This window comes from Hypanus sabinus, chromosome X1 (genome assembly GCF_030144855.1).
Source record: "Hypanus sabinus isolate sHypSab1 chromosome X1, sHypSab1.hap1, whole genome shotgun sequence".
Taxonomy (NCBI): domain Eukaryota; kingdom Metazoa; phylum Chordata; class Chondrichthyes; order Myliobatiformes; family Dasyatidae; genus Hypanus; species Hypanus sabinus.
Window position 1 is genome coordinate 12,968,468 of NC_082738.1, and position 13,393 is coordinate 12,981,860.

Below are 13,393 nucleotides of genomic sequence, written 5' to 3' on the forward strand. Positions count from 1 at the left end.
TCTCTAGAATTCTCTACCCTGCCGGGGCTGTGGAGAAGTTAGATTAAGTTCTTTCAAAATTAAGGTCAATAAATTTCTGGGCATTAATAAAATCAAGGGACACATGAATAATGCTGGAAAGTGGTGGGCAGGTAAAAGATCAGCCACAATAGTGACATGAATATACAGAACACGGACATGGACTTGTGTGGGGGAAGGGATTAGTTTTATTGTGTTTCTATTTACTAGTTTAATTAGTTTGGCACAAGATGATGAGCTGAAGACCCTGTTCCTGTACTATATTGTACTGTTCTATGTTCTGCATTCTAAGAGGACGGGTAGAGGACTTATAAAGTGAGACTTATAGAGAGTGTGGAGCTGGAGGACACTCATTAGAAAACAGACAGAATAGGGTAAGGCCGAGGTCATTAGAACTTGCAAACAGAAAAGAATTGCTTTAAGTCAAAATTCCATTTCATCAACAACCGATGAAAACAAGAGTGATAATTTTAAAGCAGTATGTATAGTATGCACTATGCTAACATTCCCAAATTTTTAACAATGACAAACTGTCAGCTATAGGTGGACACTGGACTTGAAGTAATGAGTGATACTCCTAAGCTGTATCCAGGAGAAAACCTCAGGCAGGCCTTTGGTCATTACCTGTTGCAAATGTATCACTGTCTCCAGATCGCCACATTTCATTGGTAGCCAATGAAAAGATTGTTACAGGATTCTTTCCATCAGCCTGTCGCATTACAGGATCCTGCCCAACACGGCCGAGCAACTGAACCCGATTCAAGGCTGCAGAGAGACAGAATGACTGAAATTGAAGTAGTCTGCAAAGCAATTCTTTTCTTTAAATTAATTTTTTTAATGAGTTTTTACAATACAACAAAAAATACATCAACAAAATGGAGATTTATATAGCGCAAAACAAACAAGTCTAATATATAATTCATAACAATAAGGAAAAAGCACCCAAAATAAACTCATATAAAGTTAGTATCCTCCCCACACTCCCACTACAAAACTCCAGGCCAACCATTTCAATGTGTAAAACGAAAATTAATCAGAGCATTCAACCCGACAGAGCTGTAAATATATATAAAAAAAGAAAATATAATGCCTACTTCCAAAACTATAATGTAATTCACATTAAAAACCATACAACTTACAGAAAAAAATCAAGCTGAAAGTAAGGGATTATAGTACAAAAAAAGGATAAACAATCTAAAGAGGAGTTGTGAAAGTATTCAAGAAAAGGGTCCCCACACCTTATGAAACTTAATGTCCGAATTTAGAAGTGAATAATGAATCTTTTCAAGGTCTAAGCAGGACATAATATCACTAAGCCATTGAGCATGAGTGAGTGGGGAAACATCTCTCCACCTGAGGAGAACTAACTGTCTAGCCAAAAAGAGAGGCAAAAGATAGTGTTCAACATTTAGTCGGACTCAAATGCACGTCTGCTTCACCCAAGGTGCCAAAAAGAGCAATCAGAGGGTTAGGTTCTAAGTGGCAGTTAAGAATATGGGATAAAGATAAAAAGACTTCTCTCCAGAATTTCTCTAGACTAGGACAAGCCCGGTACATATGAATAAAAGAAGCCTCGCCCCCTTTACACTTGTCACAAACGGGACTAATGTCAGGATAAAACCATGATAATTTAGTTTTAGACATGTGAGCCCTATGTACAACCTTAAACTGCAATAGGCAGTGGTGAGCACATAAAGAGCTTGAGTTAACTGACTTAAGAATTGAATCCCAGACCGCATCAGATAAAGAAATATTTAAATCATGCTCCCAGGCAGTTCTAATTTTATCGAAGGGGGCATGCCTCAAGATCACTAACTTATCACAAACAGTAGATATTAAACCTTTACCCAATGAATTATTACAAAGAAACAAGTCCACAATGTTTTTCTCGGGCATTTCAGGAAAGTTTGATATTAAAGGGTTAATGAAATGTCTAATTTGAAGATATCTAAAGAAATGAGTATTAGGTAGCTTAAACTTTGCAGACAGTTGTTGAAAAGTTGCGAAACGATTATCTATGAAAAGATCTTCAAAGCGCCTAATGCCCTTTCTATACCAATCATGAAATGTTGAGTCTTGCATAGAAGGTAGGAAAAGATGATTGTGTAAGATAGGACTAGAGGGAGAGAGACCATGAAGGCCATTATATTTTCTGAACCAAGCCCATATTCTCAGAGTATGTCTAATAAGAGGATTAACAATTAGTCTAGGCAAGTGACAAGGAAGTGTGGGTCCAAGAAGTGCAGAAATGGAGAGATCCTGACTAAAATTCAACTCCATTGCCACCCATTTTGGGCAGTCAGACTGATTGTGAAAAAGCAATTCCATCTGCAACAAGGGCACACAAAGCTCAGCATTACAAGGAACGGGGAGGGAGCTACTAATAAAACATAATGTAATCAAAACAGAAGGACAGACACTGAGTAAAGTAACAGAGGATATTATATGTATTTCAACATTAAAAATGAATGAAACTATTTACATAGCAAAGCACTGTGTCCATGTTAAGATGTGGCTACATAACACTCAGGATTGAGAGGACAGAGCTGGGATTAGGAGAGAAGGAATAGCAGTACTTGTTAGGGATGGGATGAGGACAGTAGAAAGATACCACACAGCTATCAGTGAAGACAAGAACAGAAATAAAAAATGAAAGCATAAACAAACTAACTGACATTGTTCACTGCAGATCTAACAGTTCAAGCTAAATTGGGGAAGAAATATACTGACATAGGAGGAAATGAGTAAAAAGCACAAAATAATAACCTTGGGGATTTCAACTACCAAGGACTGAGCAATGGGGATAAGGGAATGAAGCTTCTATAATGCACCAAAGACTGTCTTCAAAATTGTATATGCTAAAATTTAGGTCAGAATCAGAATCCATTGAGGCCCTCCGTTGGTTGACCATGGATATTGCATCCTAACTGTCCACGTGGGCAGTACAAAATGGAGAGCAAGCTGTTATCCGTGCAGCAGGTAATGAATCTCCACGCTGCTAATGAATCAAAGGAATGGCAGAGACCAATACAGTTTGGCACCAGCAGTGTCACAGGAGCAGTTACTCTGCATTGAACTCAACGTAGGACTGCCTTCAAAACTCCAGCTCTGGATTTCTCTCTTGGGGTTTACTCCCGAAGCCTTCCCCGTGAGTGGGTATAGCCACAAGTAACGAGGTTTGAGATCAGAGTTTTCCTTCTCCTAGATGAGCTGATAAACATGGCTGATGAGCCCCATCTACCTGAAATAACTGGTTTTAAGGCGCTCATAACCCGCCTTTGCCCCTTCACCTGTCAGTAGAAACAGTTCTGCTGGGTTTAGTAGCTAAGCCACATGTGAAGGCCAGGAGCTGGACTTGGTTGTCAAAGGTTATTTGAGGCACACACTATTGACAGCATTTAATAGGTAGTGGGCACCTATGTCCAGTACCCCACCCCGGTTATGACAATCTTAAGGAACCGAACAGGAATCAGTTTTATTATTACTGACATGTATCATGAAATTTGTCGCTTACAGCAGCAGTATAGTGCATGACATAAACAACTACAGGAACGAGCTACCAGCAGAAGTGGAAGAGACGAGTACAATTACAACATTTGAAAGACATTTGGACAGTTAAATGGATAGCAAAGGTTTAGAGATATAGGTCAAATGGGACTAGCTCGGGACAGCTTGTCATTGATGGACTGGGTGGAAGAGTCTGTTTCAGTGCTGTAGAATTCGATAACTCTGCAATGAAACAGGATTTGCTATTGGATCAACTAATGGGGAATGAGTCCAAGCAGGTAAGGAGGTCAATATACATCCAAGGCATTATAAACCTGTTAGCTTAATATTGGTTTTAGGAAAAATAATGGAATCCCTATTAATTGAGAGATCAAAGGAACATCTATAGAAATCTCATGGCATCCAGTTAAACTTGGGTAAGGAAACCATCAGCTGTTTACCATCTAGTGCTCCCTGCCACCCCGTCCCATCAAACCCCCTCAGCTGATGAATCAGTGCCACTCCACGTAGAACCCCACTTGGAGGGATCACCAGGAGTAGCAAAGGTGCAGAATGTCCTCAACAACCATCACCAAGAGTGATGAAGGCCAACATGCCAAACACTTTCTTCACCACCATGTCTACCTGCAGCATCACTTTACTTGTATTTCTAGGTCTCCCTGTTCTACAACACTCCTTGATATCCGACTATTCATCATGAAAGTCCCACTCTGGTTTGACTTCCTGTAATGCCACACCTTGCACCCATCTGAGTTGAAAGTCATTTGCCAAACCGCAGTCCACTTACCTAAGTGATTAAGATCCCCAGCAATTTTTGATAACTTTCTTCACTGTCTATGATACCAGCTATTTTAGTATCATCCACAATTCTTTGGAAAGTGAAATCAAGCTAGGACTTTTACAGTAAACAGTTGCATAGAACACATGGTTCCCTTACAAGTGGAGTCCCAAGTAGACAGGATGGTGAAGAAGGCTTTTAGCACACACGGGCCTTCATCTGTCAGGACACTGAGTAGAGGAGTTGAGATGTTATGTTGCAATTAAACAAGACATTGGTAAGGCTGCACTGGAAGTATTGTGCACCATTTTGGTTACCCTATTTTAGAAAAGATGTCATTAAGCTGGAAAGAATGCAAAGACTTACAAGTATGTTGCCAGGACTCAAGGCCCTGAGTTATTGAGAGGTTGGGTTGGCTAAGATTTTATTCATTGGATCTGAAGGGATAAAGGGTGACTTTGTGAAAGAGTATAAAGTCGTGAAGGCTATAGATTGGATGAATGCACACTATCTTTTTCCCAGGTAAAGAGGAACAAAAACCAGAGAGCACAGGTTTAAGGTTAGAAGCAAAAGATTTTAAAAGGGCCCAGAGGGGCAACTTCTTCACACAGTGTGTATATGAAACAAGCTGCCAGAGAAAGTGGTAAAAGACACTAAAACAGGTACTTAAGAACATAAGAAATAGAAGCAGGAGTCAGTCGTCTCTCCTGTCATGCCTACTCTGCCATTCAATAAGATCAGGGCTGATCTGGCTGTGGACTCATCTCCACATACCTGCCTTTTCCTCATAAGCCTTAATTTCCATGCTATGCAAAAATCTATCCAACCCGGTCTTAAATACCGTATATTTAATGAGGTAGCTTCTACCGCTTCCCTGGGCAGAAAATTTCAGATTCACTACTCGCTGGCAAAAGTAATTTCTTCTCACCTCTGTCCTAAATCTATTCTCGAAAATCTTGAGGCTATGTCCCCTAGTTCTAGTCCCACTTACTTGTAGAAACAACTTACCTGTCTCTATCTTATCTATCTCTTTAATAATTTAATGTTTCTATAAGATCTCCTCTCATTCTTCTGAATTCCAGCGAATACAGTCCCAGGCAACTCAATCTCTCCTCATAGTCTAACCCACTCACCTCTGGAATCAACTAGAGAATCTCCTCTGCACCACCTCTAAAGCCGGTCTATCTTTACTCAAGTAAGGAGACCAGAACTGCAGGCAGTACTCCAGGTGCGGCCTCACCAGCACCCTATACATTTGCGGCATCGCCTCCCTGGTCTTAACTTCAATCCCCCTAGCAATGAAGGCCAACATTTCATTTAATGTCTTGATAACCTGTTGCATCTGCAAACCAACCTTTTGTGATTCATGCACAAGCACTCCCGAGTCCCTCTATACAACATGCTGCAATCTTTTGCCATTTAAATAATAATCTGATCTTCCATTTTTCCTTCCAAAATGGATGACCTCGCATTTACCAACATTGTACTCCATCTGCCAGACCCTTGCCCACTCACTTAATCTACCTATATCCCTCAGCAGACTCTCCGTATACTTTGTACAATGTGCTTTTCCACTCAGTTTTGCAAACTTAGATATGTTACATTCAGGCCCCTCTTCCAAATCATTCATGCATACCGTGAACAGTTGAGGTCCCAGCACCAATCCCTATGGCATTCCACTGACTGCCAACCAGAGAAAAACCCACCCATGTATTCCAACACTCTGCTCTCTACCGATTAATCAATCCTCTATCCATGCTACATTACCCCCAATTCCATGCATCCTTATCCTGTCCTTCCTGAATCCAGGCTGTGTCTGCCTGACAGAACCCCTTCTATCTAGATGTCTCACTAGTACTTCCTTAAGAATAGCTTCAATCATTTTCCTGATCACAAATGTTAAACTAACCAGCCTACAGTTAACCTCCTTTTGCCAACATCTTTTTAAACAGTGGCGAGACATTTGCTGTCTTTCAATGCACCTGGTCCTACCCAGAATTCAGAGGATCTTTTCACGATAGGTTCAGTATATCAAACACGGACAAATGGGACTAGCTTAAATGGATGCCTTATTCAGCATGGGTAAGTTGGGCCAAAGAGCCTGTTTCTATTTTGTATTGCTGTATGACTTTATGAAATTTCAGATTGACAAAGACCTCGCACTCACATCTTTCCAGTACAAGGGCGGAGGCATCAGACACCTGATGTCTCACCAGCTGTCGAACAACCTGCAAGAAAGTGCATACAATCAAAATCATCATCAGACAAACAGACAAGAGTCAGATAGACAGCTGGCTGTCAAGAATGAAACCCACATCATCAATCAGCCAAAGTTTACCCAACCATAACATTGCTTTGTGTGGCACTTTAATTATACTCAGATGGATGGACTCAGAACAGACTGGCTACTCCGTTGGGCATGCAAGAGGCACTATGCAGCAAAAGTGCACAACATCACAATCTCAAACCTCAAGGTTCAATCTACCATTACTCAACCCTGGAGTCTGGGCATCCTAGGAGCAGTGCCAGGCATAATGCACCATGAACTATCAAGTAGCTGAAGCTGTCAAGTGCTGCTTGAAGTAGCTTGGATGATGAATAGTAGCCTTGGATAGTAACCTCACAACAAACTAACCAGATAGGTGAGGAAGAATTAAACAGGAGAAGGCTTAAGGAACATCCCCATCCTCAACGATACCAGAGCCAGCAGGCCAGTGCTACAGAAAAGGCTGAAGCTTTATCAACCATGTTCAGGAAAAGCTGTTGGTTAGGTGATCCATTTCTGGTTCTTCCTGAGATCCCTTCTATCATAGATGTCAGACCAGTCAGGTCCATTTATTCCATAAGCCCATAAGATATAGGAGCAGAATTAGGCCATTTGGCCCATTGAGTCCACTCCAACATTCAATCATGACTGTTTTTTTCAAACATTCTCCCACCTTCTCCCTGTAACCAATCAAGAACTATCAATCTATGCCTTAAATCCCTGCCTTTCACAGTTCTCTGTGGCAATGAATTCCACAGATTCATCACCCTCTGGCTAAAGCAGGGCTTCCCAACCTGGAGTCTATGGGCCGCACGGTTAGTGGTAGGGATCCATGCATAAAAAAGTTTGGGAACCCCTGGGCTAAAGTAACTCCTCCTCATATCCGTTCTAAAGGAACATCCTATTCTGAGGCTCTGCCCTCTGGTCCTAGACTTACCCACTTATTATCTTCTCAAAGCATCATGAGAGATTTGTCAGGCAAGTCCCCCCCCCCCCAATGAAACCATGCTAACTTTCTCCTATTTTATCAAATACTTCCAAGTACCCTGAAATTTCATCCTTAATAACGGCCTCTATGGCTTACCAACCACTGAAGTCAGGTTAACTGGCCTATAATTTCCCGTCCTTTGTCTCCCTCCCTTCTTAAAAAGTGGAGTGACATTTGTGATTCTCCAGTCCTCCAGAGTCTTCCAGTTCTTGCAAGATCTCTACTAATGTCTCTATAATTTCTTAAGCTACTTCTTTCAGGACTCTGGGATCTAGTCCCATCTTGCCCAGGTGATTTACCCACCTTCAGGCCTTTCATTTTCCCAAGCACCTTCTCCTTAGTACAGGCCACTACACTCACCCCTGCCCTGACTCTCTTGAACTTCTGATATGTTACCAGTGTTTTCCACTGTGAAGACTGATGCAAAGTATGTAATTAACTTCTCTACGATTTGCCTATTCCTCATTACTACTTCTCCAACATAATTTTCAAACAGTCTAATGTCCACTCTCATCTCTCTCTTATCCTTTATGTATCTTAAAATACTCTGGAATCTTCTTTTATATTATTAACTAGCTTAATTTAATCATAGCATGTTATAGCATAATTATCCTTTGTTGATTTTTAAAGGCTTTCCACTTACCTTCACCATACTGTATGCCTTCTCTTTTGCTTTTCTGGTGTCTCTGAGCAGCCAATATGTTGTACGTACACACACACTCACACACACACACTCACTCACACACACACACACACACACCCCCTTTGCAAGAAAGGCAGCAAGGAAAGCCTGGTAACTCTAGTCCTGCAAGCCTAGCAGTTTTAGAAATTGGATCACCCACATCTCAGGAATAATTAAGGATAGACAATGAATATTGGTCTCACCAGTGATGCCCAGTCTGTGAAAAATGAATGAAAAAATACTGTGCAGAAGCTCTCTCACTCCCCATCACACAGTTTGACCAGCACAAACCTCCCCGCCGTCTAACAGCTCCAAAAACAAACCATCAAACTCGAAGAGGCCTTGTCATGGTAACAGTGGAACTGGGTGAGAAAGTCTGGATACAAACAGGCAAATGATCCGTGCAGTCTGAAAGAGTTACAAGCCAGCAGCAATTTAGATGAACAGGATCAAAAATATTAAAAATTAAGTAGGAAACTTACCTTGAATACACAGCTATGCAACATCTTTTGGTGCTCTGGTTGTTTCCTGAAAAGAGTTAAGGAGGGCATTTTTAAAAATCATAGCATATGAAGACTACTTGTGACATCAATGATTGCACAGTAGTGAATTGAATTCAATGTTTATTTCTTACATCCTTCACATACATGAGGAGTAAACATCTTGACACTTGGGTCCACACTGCTCAGTGACTCTTTGAGAGTTAAAGTGCACGTAACTGCATGGGCTACAGCAAGTCGCAAGCTTGCAGTCAACAGATGAAGGGAAATTCCAGTGAAGTATTCTGGATGTGGGAAACTGAAGGCGGCCATGGAGCTGTTTGACTCAGCTCTGCCCAAACTACAAGACAAGAGCTGATCGGATTATTGGTTTCATCTCATTTACTGCTTGATCCCCAACACTTCAAGTACACCTCTCAGCCTGAATGATAGTTAACACAGCACCCCTCTCTGGGGTTGGCCACAATTCTCAAAAGAGCAATAGATCAGCATTGGGATTAAATCATTACTACTATTTAGAGAAGTTGGGGCTCTTGGAAATGAAGGAAAGGCAAGGAAATGGCACATGGACATCTGTTACCAAACGATTCACCACAAAACTAGAGGATTTCGGAAAAAAATGAGGTGAACTCCAGTGGAGCCTCAATAGAATGGACACAGAGAGAGAGACACAAACCCTCAGTCTCTCCCCGTGAATCAGACACAGAGACACAAACCCTCAGTCTCTCCCCATGGATCACGCACATACCCGCTGTATCTCCCCGTGGATCAGACAGTGTTCCGGAAACACCGGAACCGGAATATACGTTGTTATCAAACACAGTCTCACCCCAGACCTGCCACTCGTGTTCTGGAAACACCGGAACCGGAATATACGTTTGTTATCGGACGCAGACCCTCAGTCTCTCCCCGTGGATCAGATCTGTTAAGTTGGTCCCGCCGCTCGTGGTCCGAAAAACCGGAACCGGAATTTACGTTTGTTTTCTGTGGGAGGAGAGTGTGTGCATTGTACGCGCACTGTTAGCTGCGATGTTGAGCCAACCTTTTAATCTATTCTCAAGTCAATCTAACCGTTCTTTCCCACTTAGCTCTCAAATTCTCTATCATCCTATACCACCGCTCCTTGATAGGCGTTCCACGCACCACTTGCTTCTGACATACCCTTTTCCCCCACTCGCCCTCAGAAAATGTATCTGGGTATTCACTTGATCTATGCCTCTTATCATCTTGTACGCCTCTCCTTCGCTCCAGAGAAAAGCTCTTGCTCGCTCAATCTGGTAGAGGTGATTTTTAGTTGTGAGGTGACGGGTGAAGCCCTCCCAATCATCGAGCGCGTCTACATGTGTACAAGAGCCTCAAGACTAACACCACCAGGTTCAAGAACAGCTACTGCCCTATATATTTACTATGTATGCCCGCAGAAAAAGAATCTCAACGTTTTATGTGGTGACATGTCTGTACTCTGATTATTAATATTACTTTGAACTTTGATGGGAGGAGGAGAGAAGGGAAAGGGGCAGAGGGAGGAGGGCAGGAGGGCTAGATAAGGGAGCAGAGCAGTGTAACGGGAGGGGAAGAGTGATTTGGGTGAGTGGAATGGGAGCAGGGATGTTTAGGAGAAGCATGGGTTGAGGGAAGGAGGGGAATGGTATTGCTGGGCTTGTGGCGGTCAGGAAGATGCTTACCAATATTCTCCCTGTCTCTGCTCTTCATAACTGTGTGTCACAACCCCCACCCCACCAGATGTCACTCCCAAGAGAGAAAATTGTAGCTCCCTCGGTCCTTCTGTCCCGGTCTGGTGCACCTTTGTTGTGCTCTATCTGGTTTGGTGATCAGACTGCACACAATGTTTCAGCAGTGGCCACAGAAACCTACTGTGAACTTGTTCCGAGACCTCTTGCTCTTATACCTTGTGCTTTGGCTAATGAAGGCTTGAAGGCATTGTGTCTTCTATGCCACCCTGTCTACCTTTGCTGGAACTTCAATAGATTTCAATAGGCACATTTAATGTCAGAGAACTATATGCAATATACATCCTGAAAGGGGTGCCCCAAAGAATGAATGACAGTTAAATGTTAGAAGCCCCCCCACCCAGCTCACTCCTCCCACACATAAGCAGCAGCAAAGCAACAACCCGCCCTCCCCCACCAGCAAAAAAGCATCATCACCCTCCACCAACCACTCAAGCGTGCAGCAAAGCATCAATAGAGACACAGACTTGCAGTACCCTAAAGACTACTCATTCACCCAGTAATTCAACCAGGTTCTCTTTAATAAGGGAGAAAGAGGTGTCCCCATTTCACAGTGAGAGGGGAGACATAAAGCAACTCACTGATTTATGGTGTTAAAAGTCTGTTGCATCACTTTTTCTGAGCTTTGTGCCCAAAGAACTCGGGTCCCTGAGCACGCAGCCAGCTCGCTTCTTTTGATCTTCCGTATATTCCCACAACCCATCAGGCAGCAGCACCAGCCTGAAATCTGCCCGCCTCCAGAGGCACAAGTATCCGGCACCCCGAAGGTGCACTAGTCTTCCAGGCCATGTCCTCGGCATATCGAAAAGCAGTTAGTCGTGAGACCCTGAAAGCAGATCCCATTTCTGCAAAGAACCGTAGTCAGTGTGCAACTCCAGGTCAGGGTCATCAAAAGAACCCTGACAAGGGAAAAAAAAAGAGAAAGCAAGATAGAAATAGAGCTTTTTCCAAAGATGCAAGCAAAGGAGTTGCTGTTAGGCGCCATCATTGTCCCTCAAGGTTTTGTTGTTCCTTTGGACCCGCCATTCTTGCATGAGAACCCCTTATTAGAACCTGTAAATGTAGTGGCACAGTGGTACTGTAGTTGGGAGAGATGGAGACAAGATATAGCAAATGCTGGAATATAGAAAAACAAAATGGTGGAGGATCTCAGCAGATCAGGCAACATCCGCAGAGGAAAACGGACAGTTTACGATTTGGGTTGAAATCCTTCGTCTGGAGTGAGCAATAGAGGGGCGATAGCCAGTGTAAGAAAGGTGTAAGGAAGGGGCAAAGTAAGAGTTGGAGGCAATAGGCTGATGGGGGAGTGAAGATGGAAATAGTGATAGAGGCTGGGGGAGGTGACAAAGGGCTGCAGATGATGGAATGGGCTGGGAGAGGAAGATTGAGCCCTAACAGGTGGGAAGGATCAGTGTAATGGACTGGGCTGAGAGTAGGAGGAATTGGGCAAGAGAGACAAGGGACAGAGGGGGAGAAATTAACATGAAATTGGAGAATTCAATGTTCATAAAGTTGGGTTACAGATTACACAGGAAGAATATAAGGTGCTGTTTCTCTGGTTTGCATTTAGCCTCACCCTGGCGGTGGAAGAGGCTGAGGACAGGCAGGTTAGCGTGGAAATGGGGAGAGGATTCAATGTTGTAAAAGGTGAAAACTTCCAAGAGGGAGAATACTTTTTATAGGCACTGTATCAATGGGTCAGTTGGTGTAAAACAGGGGTTCCCAACCTGGGGTCTATAGACATTGGTCCATGGCATAAAAATGTTGGGAACCCCTGTTGTAGAGGGAGCAGCCCCAGAATAAACTGTGGGACACAGGACCACGAGATCCTCCTGTTCTGATCCTTGCTTTAGCCTTCCTTCAATCCGAGGAAACAGATTGTGTGCAGTCAGTGACTCACACCTCAAAATGTTCCATATTGTGGTGTTATGGGACAGGCAGAGATGAAACCAGTTCCTGCTTTAGAACCAGTTCACAGTTCGGATTTAGAAGGGGAGACATCTTGCCTCACTCTGAGAGAGAGGGGTTTGAGAAGACTCGTGCTTGAGAGGAAAAGTTTGACTGCTTTCTCTGGGAAATGTGGCCACTTCAGAGTTCAGAACAAGGGAAGAGGGTGAGAGGAAGGGCAGAGGTTTGGTGCAGAAGTGTATTCTGGCAGCACATGATGACTCATTGCTCTGTGTATTGCCTGTAATGTCATCCTTTCATTCCCTAGGTCAGTCCTGGTTGAAGAGGATTTAGTGTGGAACTTGTGTGCTGGTTCTTCTTCAGTCAGAGGGGAACAACTAAAGGTCCTGAGCCGAGATCCTGAGGGGAGCTTCTTGTCAGCAACAGTGGTGACCTGTCCCAAACACAGGTCACTGAATCAGACAGGGTGGTATGACACTAAAGCCCAATTTGGCAATGCTGACCCGGGTACTTACCTCAGCTCATCCCAAAGACACAGGTTTAAGGTCATGGGAGAGAGATTGAGCAGGGTATGAGCTATGAAGAAAGGTTGAAAGAATTAAATCTCTTTAGCCTAAGCAGATGTAGAATGAGAGAAGGTATGATAGAAGTGTTTGAAATCACTAAGGGTGTAAGTAAAGTGGATGCCAGCTGCTGCTTCAAATCAACAGGGACACGGGACCACAGGTGGAGACTGGTTAAAAGGAGATTTCAGACCAACATCAGGAAGTGTTTCTTTACACAGAGAGTTGTGGACACATGAAACAAACTACCTAGTTGTGTAGTTGAGAGTAATACCTTAGAGACTTTCAAATCTAAATTCAATAATTATTTCAACATACTATGTGAACAGGAATTTGGCAAGCTTTGCTGGGCCAAATAGTCTGTTCTTGTCAAAAACTTTCTAATGTTCTAATGAATGTTTTAATTACAGTGCAAAACATATAAGGTTGAAA

The 13,393-nt window shown here is 43.0% G+C and overlaps 1 protein-coding gene across 5 annotated transcripts in view; it reads right to left on the reverse strand.

The window, feature by feature from the left end:
- The window catches only part of ssbp1 (single-stranded DNA binding protein 1), a 30,414-nt gene extending 20,721 nt beyond the window's left edge, over positions 1–9,693 (reverse strand). Inside the window, exons 1-4 of one of the 5 annotated variants that reach the window (XM_059955827.1) lie at positions 9,569–9,693; positions 8,722–8,767; positions 6,471–6,531; positions 643–783 (exon numbers count right to left, since the gene is read on the reverse strand). In XM_059955827.1, coding sequence (XP_059811810.1) covers positions 643–783; positions 6,471–6,531; positions 8,722–8,745 — 226 coding nt within the window. In that variant the 5' untranslated portion in view covers positions 8,746–8,767; positions 9,569–9,693. The other 4 variants (XM_059955826.1, XM_059955829.1, XM_059955828.1 and 1 more) reach the window with 4 other exon arrangements.
- Positions 9,694–13,393: the final 3,700 nt, after the last annotated feature.